The sequence below is a fragment of the Pipistrellus hanaki genome (genome assembly GCF_964339955.1).
Source record: "Pipistrellus hanaki genome assembly, chromosome: 10".
Taxonomy (NCBI): Eukaryota; Metazoa; Chordata; class Mammalia; order Chiroptera; family Vespertilionidae; genus Pipistrellus; species Pipistrellus hanaki.
Window position 1 is genome coordinate 2,243,350 of NC_140512.1, and position 27,426 is coordinate 2,270,775.

The window sequence follows — 27,426 nt, forward strand, 5'->3', positions numbered from 1 at the left end:
GTCTCTCTCCCCGGAGGAGGCTGTGCAGCAAGGAATCCGGCGAGACCGAAGCCTGGGGGCCCTGTGGGCAGGCCCGTTACTTACTGGCTAAGCGGGGGCCCTGGGACGGCCGATCCATCCCCCGAAGCGGACTCCCTCCACCAGCCCCTCCAGCCCCCCGCCCCCCACTTCCTCTCCAGCGGGGCCCGCCCCCAGCCTGCGCCGCAGTCCCGCCCGGCGGTGCGGGGAGCCGGCTGCCAGGAACCCGCACGTTAGGGCGCGGGCGGGAGGCTCAGAGCGGATCCTCTGGCCGAGCCGGAGCCCGGAGCCCGAGCCCGGAGCCTGACCGGCGGAGCCCCGCTCCCGCGGCAGGTGGGCCGGCGCGCAGCGGGTTAAGGCTCCGCGCAGCGTCAGACGGAAAGTTGCGGCGCCGGAGCCGCCTCCGAGGTCCTCCGCCCGCCCGGCCGCTCCGGCTCCGCTCCGGCTCCGCTCCCCGCTCCCCGCTCCCCGCTCCCAGCTGGCGCGGCGCGGAGGGGGCGGCGACCACGCAAGCCCGAGCCCGGCTGACGTGGCCGGGCCGCGGGGCGCGGGGCGCAGCACCAGGCGGGAGACTCCGGCGCCCGGCCCGGCCCCCGCGCCGCCGCTGCAGCCTCCAGTGCAGCCTCGCGGTGCAGCCTCGCGGTGCAGCCTCCCGGTGCAGCCTCCCGGTGCAGCCTCTGCTCCCCGCTCCCCGCTCCCCGCTCCCCGCTCCCCGCTCCCCGCTCCCCGCTCCCCGCTCCCCGCTCCCCGCCCGCAGCGGAGCGCGATCCGGGTGCGCGCAGCCCCGCGCCGGCCTCTGAGCTCGCCGGGCGCCGCGGTCCCTCCTTCCTCTCCGGCTGCGGGGCTGCGCCCGCCGATGTGACCCCCCTTTATTTTCCTTTTTTTTTTTTTTTTGGAAGATGGGGGTCTTCGTGGCGTGGGTCGGGGTCGCCTTTTCTGTGTTCTGCGTGCAGCAGGGGGTCTCCTCCCAAGGTAAGTGCGGCTCCCGGGCCGCGTGCATCCGCTGGTGTGTGTGTGTGCATGTGTGTGTGCGTGTGTGTGTGCCTGTGTGTGCCTGTGTGTGTGTGTGCGTGTGCGTGTGCAGTGTATCCGGGCAGATGTGAGATTCCTGGCCAGGAACGCTGGAACCACTGCGTTCCGTTGGGCATTTTTTTTTTCCTTTAAAGTTGATGGAACGGCAGGGGTGCTGGATCTGAGAGCACATCTCTTCGTCTATTCGAGGCCCGGCAGAAGCACGGGTGTGTGTGTGTGTGTGTGTGTGTGTGTGTGTGTGTGCCTCCTGTGTGCATGCATAAGGTAGCGGCTCATGCATAACCGTGGCCAGCACCGGGGGCTCCCCCAGGCCGGTCCCCTGCTCCGTGGAGGCAGGCGAGCTTCTAGTTCCCGTTCTCCTGGATCCGGTGACTTCGTGTGCGTGTGTGTGTGTGTGTGTGTGTGTGTGTGTGTGTGTGTGTGTCAGAGGACAGGCCCTCAGAGGGTCCCTGAGAGGCGCCCAGAGCTTGCGTTCCCAGGGCTGCAGCCTGCGGAATCCAGGGTTCGCGCCCCGCGGGCTGCGGGCCGGTTTCAGCACCACGAACAGAGCTCGCGGCCGGGCCAGGGCCTGAGCCCGCAGCCCTTGGAGGCAGAAAAGCCACCTCCTCTTCCCCCCTCTCCCCCTACCCCACCCCGCCCCCCACAAAAAGTCCTTCCCCATCAGCACGTCTTCTTGGCTCTCCCATTCCCTCCGGGTGTAAATGCAGTGCCATGTCCGTGGAAATCATCTGGGGTTTCATGAGATTGTGAAAAGGGACGCTGGTGGTGTCTCCTTAAAAAGTGGGGGCCGGGGACGTGCATTCACACCCCCCCCCAGCCGGCCCTGCAGCCCCGGGGCCCCCTCTCCACGCGTGTGCGCTGTCTCTGCGCACACCGCCAGCCCCAGGCCTCGCTGACATTACTTTGGGGACCCACCAGCGCCTCCCCAGTGTCCCTCAGACAGATAAGCACGCCCGCTGAAGCGTGCCCCTCACAGACGTGCCTGGAGAGGGACGGAGCATCTCATCTTTGTGAGTTTTGCTCTGAGTCCATGCATCTTGCAAACTGCAGGATCGAGGTCGGTCATGGAAAGAAGGGGGCGGGGGGATCTCTCTAGTGGCTTCACCACAACCTGGGCATCCAGGTGTGCGGGCATCCAGGGATGGGTGGCAATGTACAGCACGGGGCCTGCCTGCCAGGAACCGGGAAGGTGAATGTGGAGAGCAAGGGCCCTCGGAGCTGAGGAAGTGTGGCTGGTTCCAGTGCGGAAGCACCATTGCTGATTGCTTCTGACACATCAGGAATGAGTGTTGTGGCGGTCACCATCCATTCTCCCCCGTGAGGTTTCCGGTTACCATCGGTGGCTGGGAAACTCGGGGCAAGAGGCCGTCCTCACCCACCCCTCGGCGGGTGTGTCTGGCACACACCGTGGTAACCGGGGGCTGCAGGCTGCGGGGACGCTTGCTCTGCTCCTGGCCGAGCAGCCTGGCGGGCAGAGGACTTATTGGCAGCTCCTTAGGCTTCCATTCCCCGGCCTGACGGACAGCAGAGTGATGTGGGCCGGGCTCCAAAAATAAGACAGGCGACGGAGAGGGGGCGGGGAGCCAGGCAAAGGGCAGGATGTCAGAGAAGGGGTTTGTTCTGGGTTTTGTTTTTGGAGCCAAGAAAAGGGAGCGATCCCTTCAGGAACGGAGCTGGCAGGCATGCCGTGGGTCTCCTAAGGGTGCGTTTCTGTTTTGCAGCAAAATTCACTGAGTTTCCCCGCAACGTGACGGCCACCGAGGGGCAGAATGTGGAGATGTCGTGCGCCTTCCAGAGCGGCTCGGCCTCGGTGTACCTGGAGATCCAGTGGTGGTTCCTGCGGGGCCCCCAGGGCCCGGAGCCCGCAGCCGAGGTGGCTGGCGCCCAGGTAGAGGATCCGGGTGGCCCTCACGCCCTCTCCCTCCCTGGGTCCTCTGGGTGTCCGAGCCCGGGGTGCAAGCCCGGGTGCCTGGGTGTGGAGCCAGGGGTGCAAGCCCGGGTGCCTGGGTGTGGAGCCAGGGGTGCAAGCCCATGTCCCCTGGGAGCCGCTGGCGCTCTTGGCCGGAGGGAGGCCCAGGGACGCCAGGGGGTGAGCTCCATGTGTCCTGGAGACGCCAGTTGAAAACCAAGGAGGCAGCCTGTGAGTCTGTCTGGTTCAGACTGGGAATGGCCTCCTCCTTTCAGTCCCGGTTCTTGTCCAGATGTGTGTGATGGCACTCAGTGCTGATCTGTCCCGGGACACTCGCTGCCTCGTCTCAGGGACCGTGGGGCGGGGCGGGGTGGGGTGGGGCGGGGTGGGGTGGGGGGAACTCTGTGGGTGTCTCTATCCCCCGCCCCCACGCCCGTGATTGATTGGCAGAAGAGGTTCCAGAGAGAGAAGGGAGGGGGGGTACCAGGAGGAGGGGCCTGGGAGGAGGGGGCGGGTGCAGAGGGAGTGGGGCGGGGGCCGGGCCGAGGCCACTGGGGAACAGAGGGAGGAGAAGGGAGTGGAGGGGGCGCGGCTGGAGGGGAAGAGGGAGGAGAGAGAGGAGGGAGGGGAGAGGAAATGGGAAAGGGGGGGGGGGGGGGAGACGGGAAGGAAAAGGGATCGGAGCGCAGGTTGGAGACAGAGTTCAGCCAAAGAGGCCGCTGACGGTGGGGCTTCGGGATGAGAAGAAGCAAGTCTGTCCCTGAGACCCGGGAGGGAGGGGACGCAGTCCGGGCAAAGGCGGGGCCTGGTCCCCGCAAACTCCCCCTCCCCGCGCCCGCGCCCCTCCCCGCGCTCCGGCTCCGCGCGTCCCGGCGCCTCTGAGCGCGGGCGGCCAGCGCCCCCGCGCGGCGGAGGCCGGACTCGCAGCCGGGAGGCGGGGCCGGGGCCGCGCTCCTCTCCCCCCAAACCGGCCGCAGCCCGGGTTCCCGGCAGCGGTGATGGGCCCGCGGCTGCGGCCCCGGACCCGGGCGCGGGCTGAGCTCCTCTCCTTCTCCGCAGGCCGAGCTGCTGCCCGACCGCGACCCCGACAACGACGGCACCAAGATCAGCGTGAGTGCCGGGCGGGCGGCCGGGCGGCCGGACAGTCAGTGTTTTAGGTTTTCCCGGGCCCCTGGGAACCTCTGTCACTGTCTGCAGAAGGCACCAAAGCCAGTGGCCCTCCTCTCTGGGCGCGTAAAGCGGAGGCCCGTTAGAGCTGGCGCGTGAATATATATATACATATATATTTTTTAATCACGTGATTACATGTGTGAGCAGTTACATGTGTGAGCCGTTACATGTGTGAGCAGTTCCCGGGAGTCAGTGCCAGCAGGGAGGTGCGGTGCTTCTTTGCTCTCTGCTTTCCAGCAGTGACAGCCTGCAGGAGCCGAGCTGCTGTCCGCTCACAACCAGGGAGATTGCGGGTGCTGCTTTCGCAGGAAGTGGTGCTGAGACAGGAAATCAGATAAACGCAAAGTCCAAAGCCAAACACACACACAAACGTAATGGAAGAGGTTCACCCGTGAAATGCAGAGAGGTTTCTACGTTACTGGCTCTTACTTTTCATAACTGTGTGTGGAATAGTGTGAGTGTCTTATGAAACCCATCATCATCTAGTCATGGATAGTATATAATGTCTAGTAAATCTAGCTGTTTTGATAAAGATGTGTAGGGATATATATTACTTATTATTATGTAATATATATAATTATTATGCAATATATATAATTATTATGTAATATATTATTGTTATTATCTCTGAACGCATAATAATCTGGCCACTCGGTGTATAGCCTATATAATAAAAGGCTAATATGCAAATTGTCCCCTCGACCAGAAGTTCAACCAGCAGGCAAGCCAGCCAACCGCCCATGTCCCCTCCCCCTAGCCAGGCTGGCCAGACCCCACCCATTCACGAATTCATGCACACGGCCTCTAATATATGTACACACATACACATACACACACACACACACACACTGAGTGGCCAGATTATTATGTGTTCAGAGATTATATTGATAATAATCTGGCCACTCAGTGTATATACTCTTGCTATTAATCTGGCCTAAAAATTATTAGAAGAAGAAATGAGTGCCAATTTCCGTTTTGAAAAACAAAGCAGTGTTCAGAGTTTCTGTAGCATAGAAACCCCATGATGGCCAGGGTTCTGCTCTTAGCTCAGACTTCAGGTGATGTTAGTCTGCACCCTGAGTCACACCGCCCCATGACCATAGGTCAGAGTGTCCCCAAAAATTGAGAAGAAAAATCATTAATATCCACGTCTATTTTGTTGGTACCTTTAATTGTCATTTCCTTGTGGGGAAGAGAGCTCATTCTCGGTGAAATAAGAATGTGGTCACAGCCACCCACAGAATGCTTCTGGAATCTCTCAGAGTTGGGGCCCAGCGTGAAGAAAAGAGGCGCTGTCAGTTCTAAACTTGGCCTCTTCAGGCTCATGCTTCCTTCAGCTGAGCCAGCTAGGCAGCGGCCAGACCCAGTGACATCTCCCACAAGCTCCAGATCTCCAAGGTGAGGAGGAAGGACTGGAAAACAGAAGCGCTGGTACCAGCACCTGAGGCTCTTGGAGTCGGGCGCTGGCTGGATGGAACTAATTAGCTCATGATTGGTGAAAGCCAGTTGGGGTAGACCAGTGGTTGGCAAACTCATCAGTCAACAGAGCCAAATATCCACAGCACAACGATTGAAATTTCTTTTGAGAGCCACATGTTTTAAACTTAAACTTTTCTAACGCCACTTCTTCAACATAGACTCACCCAGGCCGTGGTATTTTGTGGAAGAGCCACGCTCAAGGGGCCAAAGAGCCACATGTGTAAGGTGACCACTTTTGGCGGGACAGTCCTGATTTTTAACAATTTTTCCAGTGTCCCTCGGCATTTTAAAAAAGTTCAAAAGATTTAAAAGATTCTTTCCAAAAATCGGGACTTTTTTAAAACGCTGCAGGATGTGGGACAAATTGTTAAAAATCGGGACTGTCCCACCAAAAGTGGGACGTCTGGTCACCTTTCGCATGAGGCCCGCGAGCCACCGCAGCTTGCGTGCCACGGGGGTAGACTAAGATAAGTACGGCTTTGGGGTTTCCTGGCTGAGACCACAGGGAGCTCTCTTGCATTTCCCAAGAGGAGCGAGCTTGGGACAGAGTGCGGGGACGCGGGCAAGCGACGTGGCCCTTTACTTACTGTTTCTCCCTGCCATCTTCCAGACAGTGAAGGTCCAAGGCAATGACATCTCCCACAAGCTCCAGATCTCCAAGGTGAGGAGGAAGGACGAAGGCCTGTACGAGTGCAGGGTGACGGACGCCAACTACGGAGCGCTGCAGGAGCACAAGGCGCAGGCCTACCTGAAGGTCAACGCCAACAGCCACGCGCGGCGCATGCAGGCCTTCGAGGCCTCGCCCATGTGGCTGCAGGATATGAAGCCCCGCAAGAACGCCTCGGCCGCCGCCCCGCCCAGCAGCGCCCACAGCCCCGCCGGCCAGCGGGTGCCCTCCACTGCCAGCCCTCACGCGGTAGCCAAAATCCCCAAACAGAGTCCGCAATCAGGTATGGAAACCGATTTTGAGCCTTTCGTGTTACCACTCACACCGCCCTCCCCGGGACCAGGGGGCACGGAGAGTAGCCAGGGGTAGGCGTGACGGCCTTTGAGCTCAGAGCCCCAGCTCAGGGGACAGAATGCTGGGGCACAGAGACCCCGAGGCTGGCCCATCGGGGAGGTGACCCGCCCCATAGTGGCCGGCCGTGCTGCCTGTCCAGGGGGCCTGAGAGCCGGACTGTCATGTCTTGACCTTCTGTATGGACCCGTGGTGAGAATGATAAATCATGTCATGCCGGTTGCATTATCCATGCACGTTCGTGTTCTCTATAGGTTTATGCATTGATAACGGCCCATGTTAAGAGACTTGGTCACACGCTTGGTCAACATGTCAATGAGAGAGAGGCACCCGTGTTCGGCGGCCCGTAGCGTGAGGCGGGGCAGCGCTCCCAGGGCTGTTGGTTGGGGAGGAGGAGCGTCAGCTGCCCACGGGGAAAGGGCTGATGATCACGCAGGAAGTGGCACAGGGATAAGGCAGCTCCCGCCCACGTGCCCTCCATGCCGACTGGGAAGCTGGGTCAGACCCGTCCACGCTCAGCTGTGCAAGTTAAAGCTGTTTGATGGCGTCCATGTATGAGTCAGGCGGCCCGTGGGAGCGCGCCCAGGTTTTGGCCTTGATGTGGGACCCGGGCTTCTCGGCACGAGCAGTGCCTTGCATACCCGGCGGACGTGCTGTATCCGCGCCAGCACTTGGTGGAGTGGATGGAGGGGCGTGCCCATGTGCCTCATTCTTTATGTTATTTCCTTTGCAGTTTAGCATCGAAAAATTATTGCTGCTAGTTTTGGTAACAGAAGAACACAGGGCTAGCTTTCAAGCTCTCTTCCGCCATCAAATTCTTTTGTAATTTGCTCATTTCACCAGGATAATTCTATACATGCATATAAGTATATCTTATCTTAGAGGTAGCTTTACATCCTTTCTTGTGAACAGTGCTTTGGAAATCATGTGTGCCAACCTAGGGCTCCTCCTTATGCCTCATGTGCCGGCGGGTATGTGTGCAGAGAGCTTGGCGAAGGGCCTCTGTGACTTTGCTCTGCCTTGGTCGTGGCGATTCATGTCAGTCTGATGAATAGATGACTTGCCTTCACTAAAGCTCCGTTTGCTTGGCTTTGTCTCCTTTTCCTCTTTATTGTCTCTTTTGTTTCCCAAATTAAAAAACAAAACCATACCTAGAAAATACACACACACACACTCTAGAGGCCTGGTGCACAAAATTTGTGCACAGTGAGGGCAGTCCCCTCAGCCCAGCCTGCACATTCTCCAATAATGTTTTATTCACCTCTGCCTGTAGGCCTGATAACCCCTAAATGCCCCCCTTGCCTGCGGTCACCCCTTACTGCCCCCCCACCAGCCTGGTCACCCCCAACTGCCCCCCCTGCCAGCCTGGTCACCCCAACTGCCCCCTCTGCCAACCTGGTTGCCCCCAACTACCCCCTACCAGTCTAGGCGCCCCCAAATGCCCCCAACTGTGCCAGCCTGGTCGCCCCACACAGCCTGCTGTGAGTCATTTGGTCATCCCTCACTAACGCCCCCTGCCTGCCTTGTTGCCCCTCGCAGCCTGTATTCTGTTGTCCATCCAATTGTTTCAGTCATGATGGCCCCTGGCTTTTTATATATTAGAATGGATGGATGGATAGATAGATAGATAGGTACATATAAGTTAATAACACACACACATATGCGCTTAATGGTTATAAGTCTGCAGCCATTATCTGATAAAGATTTAATGTCTTTGGCGGCATTGCCGCTCCCTTTCATGCCATCAGGAGAAGAAGCTAGACACTGGAAGCAATGTACAGAGCAGCCTCAGCAGACAGTTTACCGCCTAATTGGAGAAAACTTCAAATCACTGCAGTGAAATTATTAGCCCACATAGAATTCTCCCAGCTAGACTTCAGAAAGCCATGCTGTGGGATAAAATCAGGCATTCTATTACCTATTCCAGTGACGGATTCTAAGTATAGAATAAAATTTCCTGCCTATTTCTAAGCCATTAACGTCAGATTATATAACGTACTCTGCAAATACCTGTTGTATTTGAATACGTCTTTTTTAGTATTTTGATCGGAGCTAAATGGCAAGCTCTAGAGATCTTCTGGCAATTTCCACGTGTAAATCGCTGCTGGTTTTGCAGCTCAGCCCAGGCTCAGGCATTGCTTTTGCCAGAGGAAGGTGAACAGAGGGGAATGCTGGCTCATGGAAGCCACATTCACCAGCAGCCATGTTCTCTGAACGTCACCTGCTCGTCACAAAGATTAGCCCGAGATATATCAACACTTTTCATTTCTATCATCTCTACCAGTGAACACTGGAGAGCATTTTTACACACATAACCTCTTCGAACTTCTCGTTCCCATTCTCCTCGTGTGTAAGTTTCCAGACTTGCATGGTTACCGTATAAAACATGGTCTCCAGGGTGGCTATTTATATATCCTACTCAGCGTAATACCCACACCCTGATTTATAATTTCTGCTTTATCAGATAAAGCTGATTTCAATACCCCTGCTTTGTTTACTCACTCATTTATTCAGGCTCCATTCCTTCACAATTCCAACTCTGATTTCATTCAGGGGGGCAAGGCTGGGGTTCAGTATTGTCCCCCAATACTTCTCCACAGAAATAAGCCACGGGCACCACGGCAGAGTAGAGAAGGTTGTGCCTACGGAGAGATGGCCCTCTTCCCCTCCCCCTAGTCCCCTCCGTGGCCGGGCCCGTGACCACTTTGTCTATAAGATGAGAAGTCATGCTAAGCTCATGGCAGACCTGGCTTTGAGAGGCCTGGCAGCTTCTGCCAGGGCCCCAGAGGCCAGCAGCCCCTGAAAGGTACAGCTCCCTTGACATCCCCTTGCCCAGTGAAGCCCCAAGCTGCCAGCTTTGACCTTCAGCCCAGCAGCCACTTTATTGCATTGAGAGAGATGCCCAGTGAGCACCCCCCAAGCCAGCTGGACACAGACACCCCCACCCCCACCCCCACCCCCGCCGGCCTGGTGGTCCTCAGGCACTCGGCCCCAAGTGGTCTGTTTCACAGCAGCAGGCATCCGAGTCAGGACCCCCAGCCCCAGTATTCAAACCTGAACCTACTAGCTCAGCTTTCTCACCAAAACACATGTGTTCCTCCTCCGTGGCTCCCAGGTTCTTCCAATAACAGGCGCCATCGCCATCACAGGTCTGCGAAACCCGGGCCATGTTCCTCTCGCCTCTTCTTCTGCCGGCTGCCCCAGTGAGCCAGTCAGGGGCCACTGGTTGTCTCTCCCAAGCACCCCTGAACAGCGGGATCTTTCTGTCCCGCCAGCAGGGGTGTACTTCTCTGCACGGCCTCTCCCTCTCCCCTCTGCTCCAGCAGCTCCTGCCCGCAGGCCTGTCTCTGCTCTGACACAGGGAACAGGTCACAACGGAGAAACAGTCAGTGATGGTGTTTCCAGAGCAGCGCCCCAACTTCCGGGCTCTGATTCCCAGCCCGGTGTCCCCCGAGTTCCCAGTCCTCAAGCCCATCTTCCTTGGGGCGTTTCCTGCACGGTCTTAGGCCCTTCCCTGCGTCTCCGATCTCAGAGGCCATTTTCTTGTGCGGGTCCTTCCCTGCTTGCTGGTCAGAGCCCATGGTTTCCTCCAGAGCCGGCACCTGTGCTCCCTGCCGCCGGCCTGTGCCTGTGGCATGCTCTCCTGGGACGCCCTCCTCGCGGTGTGGGGGCCGCGCTGGGCACCTCGGGTGGCGGGCGGAGCAGGGGAGCTGGTCTCCCGAGGACCACGTCCTGGCTGCAGGCCCCGCAGTGCATGCTCCTGGAGGGAGGGGGGGGGGGGGTGTGCTGGCTTTCGTCTTCTTTCCCTGTCAATTCTGTTTCCGTCAGTAGCGTCGCCTCTGTTCCAAAGCTGGCTCCTCGGCTGTTTCTCAGAGTGTGCGGTGCAGCCGCCCGGGCAGACTCGGGCTGGGAGAACTCACATCCCAGGACCCCCTGGGCCAAAGCCCGAGTCTGGAACCGGAAGGAGGCATTTCTGGGCGCGTCACTTATGAGAACCATCACCTCTAGCAAGTTCTGAGGGCGAGACGTTCTTATTGTTTACTCTGAGAGGCGTGTGTGTGTGTGAGAGTCTGTGTGTGTATGGGTGAGTGTGTGTGAGTGTGTGTGTGTGTGTGAGTATGTGAGTGTGTGAGTGTGTGTGTGAGACTGTGTGAGAGTGTGTGTGTGTGAGTGTGTGAGTGAGTGTGTGTGCGAGTGTGTGAGTGTGTGTGTGTGAGAGAGTGTGTGTGTGAGTCTGTGTATGTGTGAGTGTATGTGTATGTGTGTGAATGTGTGTTTATGTGTGAGTGTGTATGTGAGTATGTGAGTGTGTGAGTCTGTGTGTGTATGTGTGAGTGTATGTGTATGTATGTGAATGTGTGTTTGTGTGTGTGTGTGAGTGTGAGTGTGTGTGTATGAGAGTTTGAGTGTGTGAATGTATATGTGTGAGTGTGAGTGTATGTGTATGTATGTGTGTGTTAGTATGTGTGAGTGTGTGTGGGAGTGTGTGTGTGTGTGTGTGTGTGTGTGAGTGTGTGTGTGTGTGTGTGTGTGTGTGTGATGTTACTGTTTTAGAAGCCGGTCTTGCGCTGGGACCTTTTTCACTCCAGTGCTGGGACAGCCTTTGGGACACTGTTGTGTTTGCTCCTGCGCCTGCAGCTGGCGTTGGGAGGACACTTGTCGCGATCAGGTGGAGGGGGCTCCGTGTGGCCGTGTGGAGGTAGAGCCAGGCGCGTGCTCCAGGCCTCAGTTGGTTTGGGTTGTTATGATCCAGCTTGGCTGCCTGCGCTGGTGACATGGGTCTGCTCCTGGGAATCCTGTCTGTCGGAGGGCAGCTATGTCAACCGCGTGTCCGTGAACAACATGGAAATAGACGGGAGGCAGTGCGTTGTGCAGTGCAGGCCACGGAGCCTGCTGGCGATGCTTGAACGGGCAGCTGGGAATGGTTGCCCATCGGCTAAGTCCTCCCACCACCCACATCACCTCGGCTGCTGAGCTCAGGGCAGCTGGGTCTGAGCCCAGGCCTCCGGAGGCCACAGGGCCCGGGCAGGATGGCCACAGGCCCCGTGGCGACCAGAGGCCTCACTGAGGAGGGACATGGCAGAGGTGCCAGCAGGGCAGCAGCTCTCTGGGTGGATGACGGAGGGCTGAGAAGCAGCCGCAAAGACTCTCTCTGCCGGCCAAGGGGGCCCAGCCCGAGGCGCAAGGTGAGGGCTCCTGCTCCCTCGGGGCGCTGCTGTCACCTGTACCGGACACGGTGCATCCGATACCGGACACGGTGCACCCATGCGGCTGCCGGGAGCGGAGAAGCAGGAGCTGCTGCCTCCACCTGTGGCCTCAGCCCGCCACCCCCAGCGCAGGTGGCAGGGCGGCGCTCAGGGAGGAAGAGGGCCCACGTCTGGCCCATCGCTCAGAGCTGCCTGCAATCTCCATCTCCCCATCTTGAGGGTTAAATGCCGTCAGACACAGAGACCAGGCTCACACGTGATGATGACTTGGCCGGTATCACCTGGTGCTCAGCGAGTGCCACCCCCAGCGACAGGCAAGGCGAAGGCGAAGGCCGGACCGTATTGGCCACCAGCTTCCTTGCCCACGCTTGGAGCTGGATCCTCACCATAAAACATACTGTACTAAAGTTCCAAAGGGTTTTCAGGAATTTGAGCTGTGTGGCTGGAAGAAACAATAGGTATCTATTCACAGTGAAGTTGAAGCTGCAGTTACACAGAGTGGCTGCTCTCTGAATTACATGTAGGGTTTCAAAAAAGAACCCCGGGTTTCTTAAATCAGCAAGAAATTATAGATGCATCTGAAAACATAAACAAGTGAAAATATTTCTACAGCTTTGCAAGGAGAGAAAACCAAGATGGACGTAGACCCCTATGACAGGAATGGCACAGGCTGTGGCTGCACATAGAGGCAGATTTTAACCTGAGATTCCCTGGCGACCAGTGTGTTGAGGGAGCTGTTCACAAAATGGCCCCACCTCAGAGTCCTTACTTATAAAGCTGATCACACATATGGCCCAAGGTCATTGTCAGCATTAGTGACCTAAGAGTAAACCCAGCTCATGACCAAGCTCACAGTGTAAGTTCCCTTCCTCTTAGCCTGGCAGACATTAAAACACACGTTTCCACAACCCTGACTCCACAGGCTAGCTAAGGAACACAAAGAGGAATAGCGATGGGAGGAAAAGAGACGGCTGGAAACCTGTACGATTATGTAAACTAATATAGTGCCGGAGGAATTAAGATATAATAACTAAGGAAGGATTTGTTTAATTAATAAATGACAAAAGGAAACAGTATCACAGTGTATGATAAAAATGCAAATGCACTCTCATTGATTAAAGAGCTTAGCAGAAGAGAAATATCAGATATAGAAAACAGCATAAAACCAGAGGCCTGGGGCTTGAAGATTTAGTTACAAAATAATGCAAATGAGAATAATATTTTACTATGCATAATTTAAAACATGTATTTTATCTACAAATGTAGCCAACGAGTGATACAACAAAAAAATATTTGTGTCTAATACTTAAGAAAGGAAGGGAAAAGGTATCAGTCAGTTTTACAGATGCTATGATCATGTAACCCACTCCAAGTGACTTAGAGATATCAAAAGTGACCATACAGTATTGATAAACACAAAATAAAGGTGTGAGTTGAAATCAATCAATTCTCCATAGAACAGCCATACTCAAACAGAAAATGTTAGCGCCAAATTACATAAATCATCAAGGTCAGGTTCATAGATTTGACTCCATCCCATCACAACCCTCGTCATTTTCAAACTGGGGCATGTGATCTCAGCAAAGGCTTCTTTGCTGAAGGTGGAGGTTGCGGGCATCCTGCTGGCTCATTACTTGGTTGGACTGGGTGCTTCTCTCCCGGAGGGATGGGGGGTCGGTCACCCACAGGCTTCAGCGTGTGGCCATTTGTCCCTGCAGTGAAGCTCCCGGAGGGAACTCCAGGAGCCCAGCGGGAGTGGCCCAGACCTTGGCAGGATGCCTGTCACAGGGTCTTCCCGTCACGGGAGATACGCAAATGGCCAGGATGGGGAAAGCCACCTCGTGGATGTGACAAAGCCATATGAAGTCTCTTCTCGAGTCAGGTTTTCCAATAATGTCTAATGAAATCCAAAAAAACTGAACACAAAATGTACTGTAAAAAAATATAGGATGCAAAACTTTAAAATAATACAGAGCACAAAACTTTAAATCTATCTGAGATTTGTGCATAGAAAGACAGCAGGAAGAAGTATGTGAAAATGTACATCAAAAGTCAAGATAAGTTACGACTTTTAATCATTTGATTATTGTGTATTGGTAACGTTTGTACAATGATAATTTATTACTTTGGTTATAAGGGGGGGAAACATTATTTAAAATTTCCCAAATTTAAAAATAGGCAATGAAAGCTCAGGAGAGGGAAAACAAATTAAACAGTAGGTTCAATAAATAAAGAAGTGAAAAAAGAAAAAAAGGCAGAGTAACACAATAGTGTGATGTGATTTTAGAGCTCATGACAAATTAATCTATGCACACATGTACATCTGGGTACACATGCACATGTGTACATATACACACACATACATGTGTGTCCATGTGTATATTATAAAGGTGGTATATTCATGAAATGAAGAACATACCTTGTTTCCTGGGATCTGAGTGGAGAATTTGATCATCAAATTACTCTTTCTGTTTTTCCAAACAGAGCAGTGCGCTTGATAAATACATATTGATGAAATAAGTCAAGCACATAGAAAGCCCATAAAGGAAACATTATGCGATCGTTTTTCCTCTCAGTGGTCTGACTCATTCGGCCCCTGCTTCAGAGTTGGGGCAAAGTGATGAGGGATGGTGTGGTCATTGGGAGTGTCAGGGAAAATCAATATGCCGGAATATTTATAAAGGATCATTATGTTTCTTTAATATGACTGCTTCGAACAAGGGAGAAAGCATTCTGCATGGATTCGGAACCTTAGATGCAGATAGCAGACCTCCTACAAATTAAGCTCTTAGTGCTTGAAGCAGAGCAAATTGGAAACGCTCGGAGTTGGAGATGCTCATCCTGTGAAGCCTGACACTACAGAACTATTAAGAACGTGAAAATGAGATGTCACATTAAGCAAATGGATTACCTTCCCAGACACAAGAATTGTAATGAAGAGTAAATGATGCCATCACATATTCCAAACTCAAATATGCCACCGGGCCAAGCCGTGTGCAGTGAGGGGGTCTGTTACGGGGCCAAGGTTGTTCTTCTTTCATGTAGACGGCTTCATTGTCACTGCATCCTCAGCGGCATCTTCTTCAGCCATTTTAGTTTTAATTTTTCTCATTAAACAAATTTATTTGCCTTGAAGGCAATATCCTCACTTCCCTTAGCATTGGAAAATTAATTTGAAAAAAAAAATGCTCATTTAGGGACCAAGCCGTAGAATCATAACCACTAAGTAGGAAAGAAAAACACTTTAGAATAGAAAAACTCACTGTACTTCGGAAGTTCTAAAAATATAAGGGTTTTAAAGAAATAAAGTCGTGGTCCTGAGGACCCTGCCACACCGCCAGGCACCATGCAAACCCAGGAGGCGTGCTGCTGCTAACATACCTGCCAGCGTGTGAGCATCCAACTCCCAGCCCTTCAAAGAAAAGGCTAATGGAGGGAGGGGGAAATATGAATTGTATCTTATCCTGTTGGTGTTATCGAAGTACCTAGCACTGTGCTTGGCACATCGTTAGAGTTAAAGAAGTGTTTCTGGATTGAACATTGCTCTGCCAGAGCTCTTATGAGGATAATACCACTGCTAAGAAGAGGTGGGAATTGTTATGTAATTTGGCCGATCCTTAAGAAAACGGCCCAGGTCACTTACGTGTTAATGGAGAGAGAGGATTAGAAAACACCCTTCATTCCACATCCATGACAGCAACGATATTCATTTTAGATTATATTTCATAACAAGTTATATCTAAGAAGTTGAGTGACCAGTCCCTTGCAACTATATAGTTTTATCATTTTCTTTGCATGCCTTGATAAGTTGGATATGGATTTTAGAAAATCCTCAACTATCTGTTAATTGCTTAATTCTAATGTCTAAGAAAATTTCTGTTATGGAGATAATTTCTAAAACACTCTAATTCAGATAATTTTTAAATAGCTTTTAAAAAGTGGTGAAAGCTTTGGCTCAAACATGGAAAATATACAGGTAATGCTTAAATTTTATTTAGATGAAAACAAGTGTGTTTTCTAAAGCTGTATCATTGATGCTTTTCTGTATTCTATAGCATCCATCCTCAAATAAGTTTTTACTCAAAAACAGATGATGCTGAACAATTAAAATTAATTTTTAACTTAGGAAAATTACTGTATTTATAAAATACAGTGTTAGCTTTCTCTTTTTCCATTTATATAAGATTAGTGGCCCAGTGCACAAATTTGTGCACATTGAAAGGAAATTAATTAGAAGAAATACTTTAATATCACTATTTGCTCTTTATAATAGAAGTGTCAGAGACTAAAGAAAATTAGTAAAATATATATGAAAATAATATATAAATTGATTAATAAGTAACAGTAACAACATGATATAACAACAAAGACATGATATAAAAACATTAAAGCATGATATAAAAACAACAAAAAGATGATATAAAAACAACATTGATAAAAACAATGACTGACAAATTGATTAAACTTATTCTATATCTCCCTGTATACCACATTAAGAGTGAAAACACTTTCAGAGTGCCTGGCTGATGTCCCTTGTGATGGAGTGTGTACAACTTTAACCTCACATGCTCTTCGCACCTGAGAGAAAGCCATATACCTGACCATGTGTGAAAACGGGTTCAGTAGGAATATTCCTGCTCTGTCTAGAGTTTGTCCTCGTGACTTATTGTCATCGCAAATGCTGGCATCACGGGAAACTGTCCTCGAATTCATTTGAATAGGAGGCCAGTGTCAGACGGGGACAAGTCAATTCTTGGAATCAGAACAACCTCTCCTTCACAGATCCTATTAATACTTCAGCTCCGATTATGTTAGGTTACAATCTTTTTATAATAAACCTAGGGCCATTGCAAAGACCCCATTTACTATTAAGATTTCTCAGTAGCGTGATGATTGCACCTACTCTCAATTTTAATTTATAGCACAGCATTCCCAAAGGATTAATACTATTAAGAAATATGATGGGAAAATTTTCATTTTCAGTATCATCCATTAAATCATGGAATCATCACTCCAATAGCTGTAAAAATCTCCATTGAGTATATCCAAAATTTCTTCATTTAATTTTTATGAATGTGCTCATTTTTTGGACAAAGAATTGCATATTTAGATATATTTTTAATATTAACTATAGATATACTATTTCCAAATGTAACTTTAATAATAGATCCATTACAAATCATTTCGTGGAGATTTCAATAATATCGATTCGGAGAGCTTTATATGTATTGCATGTGCACGAGTCAACATTTATTTTTAAATTGCCAGTGTGTGTCATAGGTACTGGCTGGCTGGTCGGTCGGATGGACAGTCCGTCACTTAGCCTTTTATACATATAGATGTGTGGAAAATGAAATCACAGCCACAGCTGTTTCTTTCCTTCTTTCCTTTCCTTCTGTTCCTTGACTCTGGGTTTCTCTGTTGCCATTTCTCTAAACTGCAAGGTATGTTTCCGTCTTCGATGAGGAGTTTTCCTCTGGTGAGCCTGGGGATGGGGGGTTAGGGCGGCGTGCAGAAAGTGTGGGTGGGGCCCATACTCCTCTCTCCCATCAGGGAGTGGCCGTGAAAACATGAACAGATGTCTTCTTACCTCTTTGCTGGGTAGTCAATAACTCTCACCTCCTTACTTGGGGCACACTCTCCCAGCCCCCTGCACCCATAAGCACCCTGGGGTCTCCGTGCCTGCAGCCACGCCACCCCACGTGGTCTCAGTGGTCCTCACCATTCTCTCCAGTCCCTCCCAAGTGAACATACTTATTTAAGCCCTGGACAAAGGCGGCATTTCTCAACCGTGTGCAGCAGAAGCACCCATCCCGGTGCGGAATCTGTGATCACTCCAGCACGGTGTGGGTGGATGTCCGCCTTCGTGTGATGCGTGCAGCGTTGGCTGGTTAATAGGAAAACACGCAGGAGGCAGAGTTCAGCTCCGAGAGCACATGGTTTCAAGCATGTGAGCAGCATGTATGTACATACCTGCACACGCAGCGCTCACAGCAAACATTCTCGTGGACGCGGTAAGCGGTGATTAACTATGAGTGGCGTTACAGCGTCGCTGTCTGAAAACTTTTCACCTGTGTTTTTGCTCATTTATATGTTCTCCTTTCCATTGCATCAAAGTCACTCACGTTCCCACTGATCTGACGGGCAGAGCTGGGGAAGCAAGGGGTGCGGGACAGCCAGCAGAGAGGACTCGATGAATGAGTGCGTAGAGTCTAACGGAGCTGGCTTTGAACCTCAGCTGCCTCACCTACCGCTGAGGAAACCCGGGCACGAGGCATGCCCCTCGCAGCAAGGTTCCTTCATCAGCAAAGCCTTTGTAGCAGCTTCCCGGATCACAGTCAGGGGTGAGGGACTAATAAGTGCTCAAGAAACATTAGCTACTGTATCATCATCACCATCACCATCACTCTGCCCGCACCCAGAGCAGTTCCTACCCGGATGAGCAAGTCACAGTGAAAATGCGCTGTCACTCTCCTCGGTCCCTTTTTGAGTCAGTGAAGGAGGCAGAAACCCGGGGAGCCTCCAGGGACTCATTGTAAGGAAGAGAGTCTGGAGCATTCCGAGTGACTGGGGTGACCCAGGCTCCTTGCCATGCAGACCTGGGCTGTGAGCAGCCGCCCTCTCGCCCTGAGCTGCCCGGAGGCCGCGTGCCCAGCGGGGAGGGGGCGTTGCTGACCCCGGGGAGCAGGGCAGGATGCGGAGTGCTGCTGCCGGCTCGCCCCGCTCAATAGCATCATCAGTCTGTGCACTGGGTTAAAGCGAGGCCCATTGCTTTAAAAAAATAAAAATAAAAAATAGGGGAATTCTGGAGGAAATTGGCACTGGACACGTAATAATTCTGATAGAAAGGTATTCTTTTCAAAAAATCATAGGAGAGAATTACCCTGTTATTTGGCTTCTCCCTTAAGTAGTGTGTGCGAGCCGGAGGGGAAATAGCAGGGAGAGCTGGCTCTGATCTCTCCGGAGCCGCTGTCGCTCTGAGGCCCCGTCTGCAGCAGCCGAGGTGACAAGGCCGGGCTGCTCCGTGGACACTGTGCTGTGTGCCGGCTTCTCTCGCCAGCACGAAATCTCTCCTGCCGCTGCCTTTCTCATCGCAGGCTCCCGTCCGCAGGTCTGTTCCTGTGATAAGCATCACTCACACTCCCTGTTACAACGTAAAGGTTCTGGGTCCGACCACGGGCCTCCCGGGAGAGAAATTGTCTCCTTTCTCTTTTCTTGCTTCTTTTGATTCCGCTCGACCCGCAAACCGGAAGAGAAAAAAGAAGGGAAAACGTAGGGAGAATTATACCCAAGTGTTCAGACAGTTACTCTGAATCCTGCGTGAGCCCCGTCTCGTCTGAACCAGCGAGGAGGTGAACTCTGACCGGAGAGTAGCCCCCAGCGATGCCCTCCCCAGGGGAGTGGGGAGTTGGAAGCGGGTAGACGGGCGGTGGCGCACACTGCCTGGACCTTGCCCAGCGCCCATGTGGTCCTTTGAATGAAATACCCACATCCTGTCCCGATGCCCTTTCCTGGGAGACAGCACTCCGGCTGTCTCTCCCGTCACTACCTGGCGGCCCTTTAACTGTCAGCGTGGCCTCTGGCCCCAGTCTGTCAGATGTGGGGAAAAAGCCTGGACAGAGATATGTAGTCAGCACACGTCATAGCAACTGGTTGTTCAGTTGTTCGGCTGTTTGGTTGTTCTGCCATTTGGTTTATTTGCTTATTAGAGTTTTATATATATAGATAAGTTTTTTTTTCCTCTTTAAAGCATGTTGTGCATTTTCTCTGAAAAGATTCATGTCCATTAAATAATATTATAGCGTCAAAAAAATGAATAAATACTAGCTTCCATCCTGATGGAGCAGCTGTGTGGACAATGGGGCCCCGGGGGCTCCCTGCACGGAGCCCATGTGTCTGCTGGGCGCTCTGACTGCCTGGCTGTGTCCTCCCTTCTGTGCCTTTGTCTTCCCACCGGAACCCATGGGGCTCTGGGGGGCGCTGTCCCCGTCCTGAGTTCCATGCTCCTGACTCGCAGGATGGCAGGTGGCGGCGATGCACCCACACAATGTCTGCCAAGTGCTACTGTGTCTTCACTGACACAGGGGGGCCGCCCCGTCCGTCCCATCCATTTGGAGACCGACAGAGCAAGGGGAGGGCTGCAGTGCTATTCAGGGGGCCTCCCGAGACCCCCAGCCTCATGGTCCTACATCCAGGGGAGAACACGCGTGGTCCTGATGGTGCGGGGGGAGGGGAGGCACCACAGGGAGCCAAGTTCTTCCTCCTGGAGGACAGGCGGGAGGCGAGGGCGGACTGGCAGTGGGACGCTGTGCGGAGTTCAGTGAGGCGGGGACACGGGGCACGTAGCCAGCGGTGACAATGACAGTCAGGATATGGGGTGTAACTGCATGCGGTCTCCACCCGAGTTGGCTTTGTGTTTTAGAGAACTAGATGGGACTTTCTGTTGTTCTCTGAAATAACCATGGGTGTGAGGGTCAAATATTTGAGACTTTTTTCCCATGTTTCTCCTTGGCCAAACTCTCCTGGGTCCCACACTCTCTGGGGAAGGTGGGGCGCTGTGTCTGGCGGTTGTGTGCGGTACAGAAAGGGCTGAAACTGGGGGCTCCGCGTCTAGGCGCCGTGGACTGATCAGAAGACTTTCTAGACTCTTCTCCCACGTGTGACGTGGAGGAAGCACCGCCCTGTCTCACGGGCACAGGGGACGGCGCCTGGAGACACTGTGAGGACACAGGCATAGAAGCCAGAGAGAGGCCTCTGTGCTGCAGGGGAGTCCAAGGAGGCCATGGGGGAACCTCCAGAGACCCTGGGCTCTGTCCGGCGGCCCCTCCTCCAGGCACACGCTCTGTGCATGCTCTCCCATGTAACATAGATGAGAGCACCTCCCTTTCTTTCCTCCCTCAGAGCAGTTGGTGTTGGGGGCAAACATGTGACAGCCCTCCAGGCCTGTTCCAGACATGGCGAGGAATGGAGCGTCGTTGTTAAAATGCCACCCCTTGCCTCTAACGAGCGTGTGTGGTCATCAGGGAGATGAGATAGGAATAGAATGAATCACAGGTCCGTGTAAGCTTGCGAGGGGCATAGGAAAGGCTAAAGCAAAGTTCAGAGGCGAGAGCGTCTGTAGGGAGGTGGCGGGAAGGGGCCCAGGGTGTGTGAGGGCTAGAGGCGCTGCTAGGCATGGCAGGATGGAGGGGTGGCAGGTGCTTGTGCTTGGCCTGGGCACGAGCGAAGAGAGGAGGGAAGAATGGGGGGTGGGGGGAGGGGAGGTGATCCTACCTGAGCAGGCTGCCTGGCGCACTACAATGGAAAGCCATGAATAATTATAGCACCCATTGAAAACGTGGAAGAAATGAGTGCCTTTTGTGGGATCTTAGAAGTGAGCGGCCCAGAGACAGTTAGAATGAGGCTCCTGACAGCGGCCTGGCGCTCGCCTGCCCCTGAAAGTGAAGGTGCTGCCAGGCACCGCGAGAGGCGGGAGGAGTGGCCACCGTTTCCTTTTCACACACACAAAAAAAAAAAAAAATGTTTTTGTCTATGCAGTGTTCCCCAGAGTGTGGTCCGCGCACCCCCAGGGGCACGGGAAGAGTCTGGTGGGGGTACGCGTTGCACCGGGGTTTGGTGGGGATATGCACTGCACCGTGCTTAGCTGCGCCTAATTCTACGTTCTCATGAGTACGAGGGGTACTCGGCGTTACGAAAATTATAGAAGGGGTACACATGTGTCAAAGGTTTGGGAAACACTGGTCTATAGAATAGACCGTAGCATGTTTGATAAACAAGGTTTGTGCTCAGAATAGTAACCCCTGTTATATCCAGGATGATGTACCTCCGAGTGAAATGGACTATTGCAAATATCTATTGCACTCACACAGGACAGATTATAGCATTTTAATCTGCCTAAGTCTTTGAGATTACCAAGATAAAGAACTTATCTCTCCATTGAATCTCTTTAAATAAAATGCAGAAAGAAGAGACAAACTATCAGTGATTTGCTTTATAACTTACTGTGCGGGAAAGCAAACCTTTGTCATTGGCCTGACAGAAACAAATGTCATTTCATCAAAAGTCTGCTAGGAAATGCATGTGTGGAGTGGATGACTACTGTGGGGCGGGGAGTACTGTATTACAATGGTATATCAGCTATGAGATGGCAGATCCAAGTTCAAGTCGCCTTAAAACGCCCTTCTCCGTGTTCAGTGGGATTTGTTTGCAATGATACTACTCATGTAAACACCGTTTTAACTTGCACATGCTGGACGTTGGATAGTGTGGAACACGGGGTCAAAGAGAAGTAGCTGCCCCCTGTATGTCTGATGGGAATGATGGCCAGGCACGCCCTGCAATGGCTCAGTGCCATGGAGACGGGAGGTTCCCACACAGCCCCCGTGCCTCTCTGCCAGTGCACAGGGTCCATGCTGAAAAAGCAACCACGATTTTACAGAATAACGTTCCTGGATGAACTGTTTGGGGTCATGTCCTTGCTCTTAGCATTTCCGACCCTTTATTCCCTATCAGACATGGCGTCAGGGACCACTGGCCACTTAAGGAGCCAAGGAATCAGTCATTCCTTTGCTTTTCTTTTTCAAAAAATGAATCTCTGTCCAAGAGTCCCTCCTCAGAGGGAATGAGAGCATGCGTTCCCTCTGGGAGGCTCCAAGGCTGGCGGCTCTGCGTAAATGGTGCAGATCCCCCTCCCGTGCCTCGTTCTCAGAGCCGCACGCCTACTCGATTGTCCCTGCCACGTTCCTGAGCCCAGGCCCCCCTGAGAGAAGGAGCAGCTCCCCAGACCCAGCACTAGCCTCTGGGTCTTCAGGACAGCAGCAGGGCGAGGCCGCTGGACAGCCATTGAGGAGCCGAGTCCCCAGCACTGTCAGGGTCACACTCACAGCCCCTCCGCCGCGGTGACTGTGTGACAGGTGTGCTCCCGCCTCCGTGGTTGTCACTGACCGTGTCACTGCTGGTTTGGCTGAATTACCCAAAAGGCTGAGGGTCTACCTTTCCCCCTTCAAACCCTCTTCACTTTCCTCCTGTTAGAAAAGGCAGCAAAAGAGAGAGAGAACAGACAAAATGCTCTGAGCCCGATCCCATTCTGGTTTTCTTACTAATAAAGGCATCTGATACATCATTTGTAACTAAGAACATATTAGATTAGGGGTGTCGAACTCAATCAGAGAAGGGGCCAAAATCTAAAATCCAGCCTAAATCGCGGGCCGAATGGTTTACTGAACAGTCATAAACTGACAATGTCATAAACTGACAGCGGAGTGCAGTGATGACAGCGCGGTGCGGGCCACATTGCAAGGCCTGGCAGGCTGGATATGGCCCGCGGGCCTTGTGTTTGACACATGTGTATTAGATCAAATAGACGAAGACAAATTGCAAAGCTACCATGGCATTCTCTCCCTTCCCCGGTCCTGAAACACTTCCGGAAACCCTCATTTCTTCGGTAATTTCAAGGGTGAAATGAAGGAAGCTCTTCCTCTGAAAGGGAGTGCCCACCTGTGCCCGCCCCAGGGCACAGCCCTGCCCGCGGGAAGCCGCCGCTCAGGGTCCGGGTCGCATCCCCTGTGGTTTTAGGCCGAGACAGCGGGAGAGCAGGCCGTGTCTGCAGGCGCCATTACAGGAGCCGCCCCGGGACAGTAGGGAAGGATCCTCCCAGAGTGACTGGCGGGGAGGACGTGGGGTTCCTTCTGCTCCGGGCCCCCCTACCCCCATGGTCCCCCGCCCCCGCCCCCATGGAACGGCATTGTTTGAAAGCAGACACGCGGGGCCCGTGTCCTGGGACTGAAACCCTCTGTATGTGTTGTCATTCACAGTGCATGCCAAGACACTCATGAGCAGCAGAGCCAAGCTGGCCAGCTGATTAACTATGTGTGTGTATGTGTTTAAAACAGCCTGATAAGGAGCATTGGAAATCCTCAAGATGAGCGAATATCTTATAACTTCTTCCGCAGGTGCCAGGATAGCTACAAGCCATGGACTTTCTGTCCTGCTTCTTGTTTGTGGCTTTGTGAAGGGTGCTTTGCTTTAATCTAAAGTGCTGACTTTTTTCCAATATCACTTTCTCTTCTTAAAGCAAAGAGCAAATCGCCTGTAAAACCTACGGAGCGGACAGCAAAGTTGACCCTAAACACCAAGCACCACCACGCACCCACTGTAGCCTAATTCCCCAGACCAGGAGCACCTGCTTCCGGAGCATACGTGAAGAGGCCCTCACACGCTTTGTCCATAATGTTTTCTTGGGCAAAAACCCATGAGCTTTCATTTCAAGAGAATTAGTGTGAAGTGATAGGACGTGTTCCGATAGCAACATCTATTTTCCCCCCCTTTCCTTCCGGATACTGACAGCATCCTCTCACGGTGCGTTCAGGGGTTGGCCTGGACCTCGTCGGGATAGTAAATATTTACCATGGAGATCACCACTTCCTACTGAAAGGCCCATCATTTCAGGGAGCCAACGTCGATCAAAAGACTCCAGGACACACAAACCATCACCAGACGACACCCCTGTTTTGGGGGACAAGAACAAAATCATCAACACTGCGAGACAACAAGGAGAACCATATTTTAAATAAGAAATAAAAAAAGAAAATACTTTTTTTTTAATTTTCCCTTTTTTCTTGGATTTTTTCTCCTTTTTCTTGATTACAGTCCTTGTTCAATGGTGACAAGTCCCTGATTACGGCCAATCCTGTCAATCCTGGGAGCTTTCTGGAAATGCATTTTGGGTGTTCCATATCTCAATGTATTTTAATTCATTTTGCAATCCCTGTATATGCAAACTGGACAAATTCTGTAAATCGCTTCTAGTATGTGTGATATAACTTCAAAGTAGATAGACTATGACCTTCATGCAAGCTGATTTTTATCATTGTATCTATAAATATACACATACAGAGAGCCACATGTTGGATCATCAACCAACCAACGTTTCTTTTGACAGAGCCTTTGTTTCTCACTTATGACTCACGGGTTGTGTGGATTCTGAAATGCCTTGTTTCACAGCCACAGGCCTGATAGCTGCAGGTGGCCTGTCGGCTTCTCCTTCCTCCTGGAAAATGCATATTCAAGATTGTATTGGTCTCTGATACATGAATTGCTTCTGCTGTTTGTATGCTTGTTGGGATTTGCTATGTTTCTTCATATATGGTGTGTGTTGAGGTTCGAGGGTCTGGGCTCAAGAATGTACACTCCCTGGTTTGATGGCGGTCGCCGGTCACAGTCATCATTGTGATTGTCAGAAAGCAAAGTTGCTCCTAGAAAGTCTGCCTCAGAGGTGGCTGTGGAGGAGAAGATGAGGTGGCCACCCTCACTCCCTGACTTCCTGGAACAACGCTTCCTGCTGTGACTAACGCTGTGCTTCCTTTGACCTTGATGAATTTTTGTAGCTTCATCGCTCTGTTATTTGCTCTGAGTTATCTCTTAATGTTTCCTAATTAAAAGTTAAAATGTGTTTGTTGGCTCAATAGAATATGCAAAAGATGACAACACATTTCCGATTGAAGAAGATCATGTGTTCAGTTTTTGTTTTGTTTTTTACTTAACTGGATTATTATTTTAAACATTCCATTCTTGATTTTGGTTTATGATCACTTAGACTATTTTATTTAGAACCTGTTTTCTACTCTGGCAAAGAATGATGGGCAGAACTGGTGGTGTAGGCCGTATCCTCCATGGATGGATGCGGGTTGAGATAGCGATGATCTGAGTTTCCCTTCCAGAGCGATCCTTCCTTTTTTTTTTTTCCCATCACAAAACCAGAAGACACTCAGCTCCCAGCCCAAGGTCCTAAACTGAAGCTTGAAGGCAATGAATACCTCTGCTTTTTGAAGGTAAATGCATTGATTTTCTGCAATTCGATTACAGGCAATGTGCATATTTTCATAATATTCTTGACATTATCTACTGAGAATTAATGCTTCACGCTAAATCTTTGATTGACATTTTCCTTGTTCATTTGGTTTATTATTTCGGTCTAATGAAAAATAAATAAATAAAGGATTTGATTGCACTATTTTATTAACTTAGAAATTTATTTTCTTTCAACGTTGAATGTTTAAAATGCTTACAATAGTGGTACGGTAACTATTATTTATTAGGTCTATCTTGGCTTTAAGATCACGTACAGTCAAATATAAATTAGTATACTGATTCAAATTTAGTCAGTCTGGGAAAACCCACGACGTAAGTTCCTTTTATCTCAGTAGATTCCAGTCTGTGTCCAAAATAAGATGTCTCCGTCAGTAAGCTACCAAAAACCCGACTCATCAGCCTCTTTGAGAAAAAAGCATGGCATAGAAGCTGTAACCAAGGAAGAAGACCTTCCGGTCATTTCCACCTTACATGGCATCCCTCAGGGACTATTACTGTGTGACTAGGACATGGAAACAAATATAGATGGAAAGTTAAGTGACCTGGCTTTTTCAACCTTGACTTCCAAGATTAATTAATGTCTTTCAAAAAAAATGAAATCATAAAAAGCTGAAATTGCTTACCTGAATTCAATCAGGTTCTTTGGTTCTTTCTTGAAGACTTACAAATTGTTTACAAATGAAACAAGGCCAATGAAAACACTTGAGGGTAAAATATGGTAACAAAAATCTTCTAAATCCAGAGCTTCTCATGTGAGCTAGTAAACAAGTGTGGAGAGGGGGGCGTACAGGAGCCCATGGAAACCCTATGGATAGTTCTGTCGATGTGTCTTTGATTTCTGGAGATGGCCCCTGACATTCATTGATTCTGAAAATGGTTAGAATATGAGTTTCTTGCCTAAAAGAAGAATGATTAGATGCGTTTGAGCACCTAAAGGACCTGACTATCATAATTTTGAACTATTTCCCTTTAAAGTTCTTGGAAGCAAGACATGTTTAGGGAAATAGTGTGTGTGTGTGTGTGTGTGTGTGTGTGTGTGTGTGTGTGTGTATATATTTGGCAAAGAAAACATATATATTTTATGTCCTTTTGTATTTCTCATACACCATATACTACATGGTATAACAGATATGAGATAAAGCTTGTTGAATCTTTAAAACCAAAGCTAAGAGCTTAAACTATAATTTTACAAAATATACGCAGGTACCGTTCAAATACATGGTCCTGGTATTGATACTATATGAAAGACAAAATATTAAATATAACTTAGTGCTGGTTTCTATAAGAAAAAATAATTGCAAAAGGAAATGTAACCTCTTCAATAATACATAGACTCTGGTGACTCCAGCTTGGAATTAAGACTGTGAAGCTACAAAATATGTGTGCACATGATTTCCAATGTGCAACCCAAATAATTTTAATTACAGAACCTCTCTCTCATTAGGGGAGCAGTCTATCACTCAGAACGTGCCCTAGATTTTATAGTCTCATCAATAGAATTGATAAGGTCCTTTCCTTACTGAAAGAGCGATAGAGTAATCACTCAGAAACAAGAAAATATGACAGAAATAAATTCTACGAAGAAAACCTAGTAGCATGCTAGCCAGTTTGGCTCACTAGATAAGAGTGTCGGCCTGGGGACCAACAGGTCCCAGGTCTGATTCCGGCCAAGGGCATGTACCTTGGTTGCAGGCTCCTCCCAGGCCCGGGTGCCCTGGTCAGGG

General features: G+C 51.1%; 1 protein-coding gene across 3 annotated transcripts; it reads left to right on the forward strand.

The window, feature by feature from the left end:
- Nucleotides 1–309: 309 nt before the first annotated feature.
- VSTM2A (V-set and transmembrane domain containing 2A) lies at nucleotides 310–25,283 on the forward strand. 3 transcript variants are annotated; one of them, XM_084897156.1, is made up of 6 exons: nucleotides 310–426; nucleotides 918–990; nucleotides 2,772–2,938; nucleotides 4,019–4,069; nucleotides 6,219–6,558; nucleotides 23,907–25,283. In XM_084897156.1, the coding sequence occupies exons 2-6, from the start codon at nucleotides 918–920 to the stop codon at nucleotides 23,993–23,995; spliced, it is 720 nt and encodes a 239-aa protein (XP_084753282.1). In that variant the 5' UTR covers nucleotides 310–426; the 3' UTR covers nucleotides 23,996–25,283. The 3 variants fall into 3 exon arrangements, with proteins under 3 accessions (XP_084753282.1, XP_084753283.1, XP_084753284.1); XM_084897157.1 differs by lacking the exon at nucleotides 310–426 and adding an exon at nucleotides 785–790; XM_084897158.1 differs by lacking the exon at nucleotides 310–426 and having other exon boundaries at nucleotides 803–990; nucleotides 23,785–25,283.
- Nucleotides 25,284–27,426: the final 2,143 nt, after the last annotated feature.

Bases quoted from the DNA above. Each gene is read 5' to 3' on its own strand.
- VSTM2A (XM_084897156.1), top strand. From the start codon at position 918: ATGGGGGTCTTCGTGGCGTGGGTCGGGGTCGCCTTTTCTGTGTTCTGC. The intron at 2,939-4,018 runs GTAGAGGATCCG...CCTTCTCCGCAG, and splicing joins CCGAGGTGGCTGGCGCCCAG to GCCGAGCTGCTGCCCGACCG. The intron at 4,070-6,218 runs GTGAGTGCCGGG...GCCATCTTCCAG, and splicing joins ACGACGGCACCAAGATCAGC to ACAGTGAAGGTCCAAGGCAA.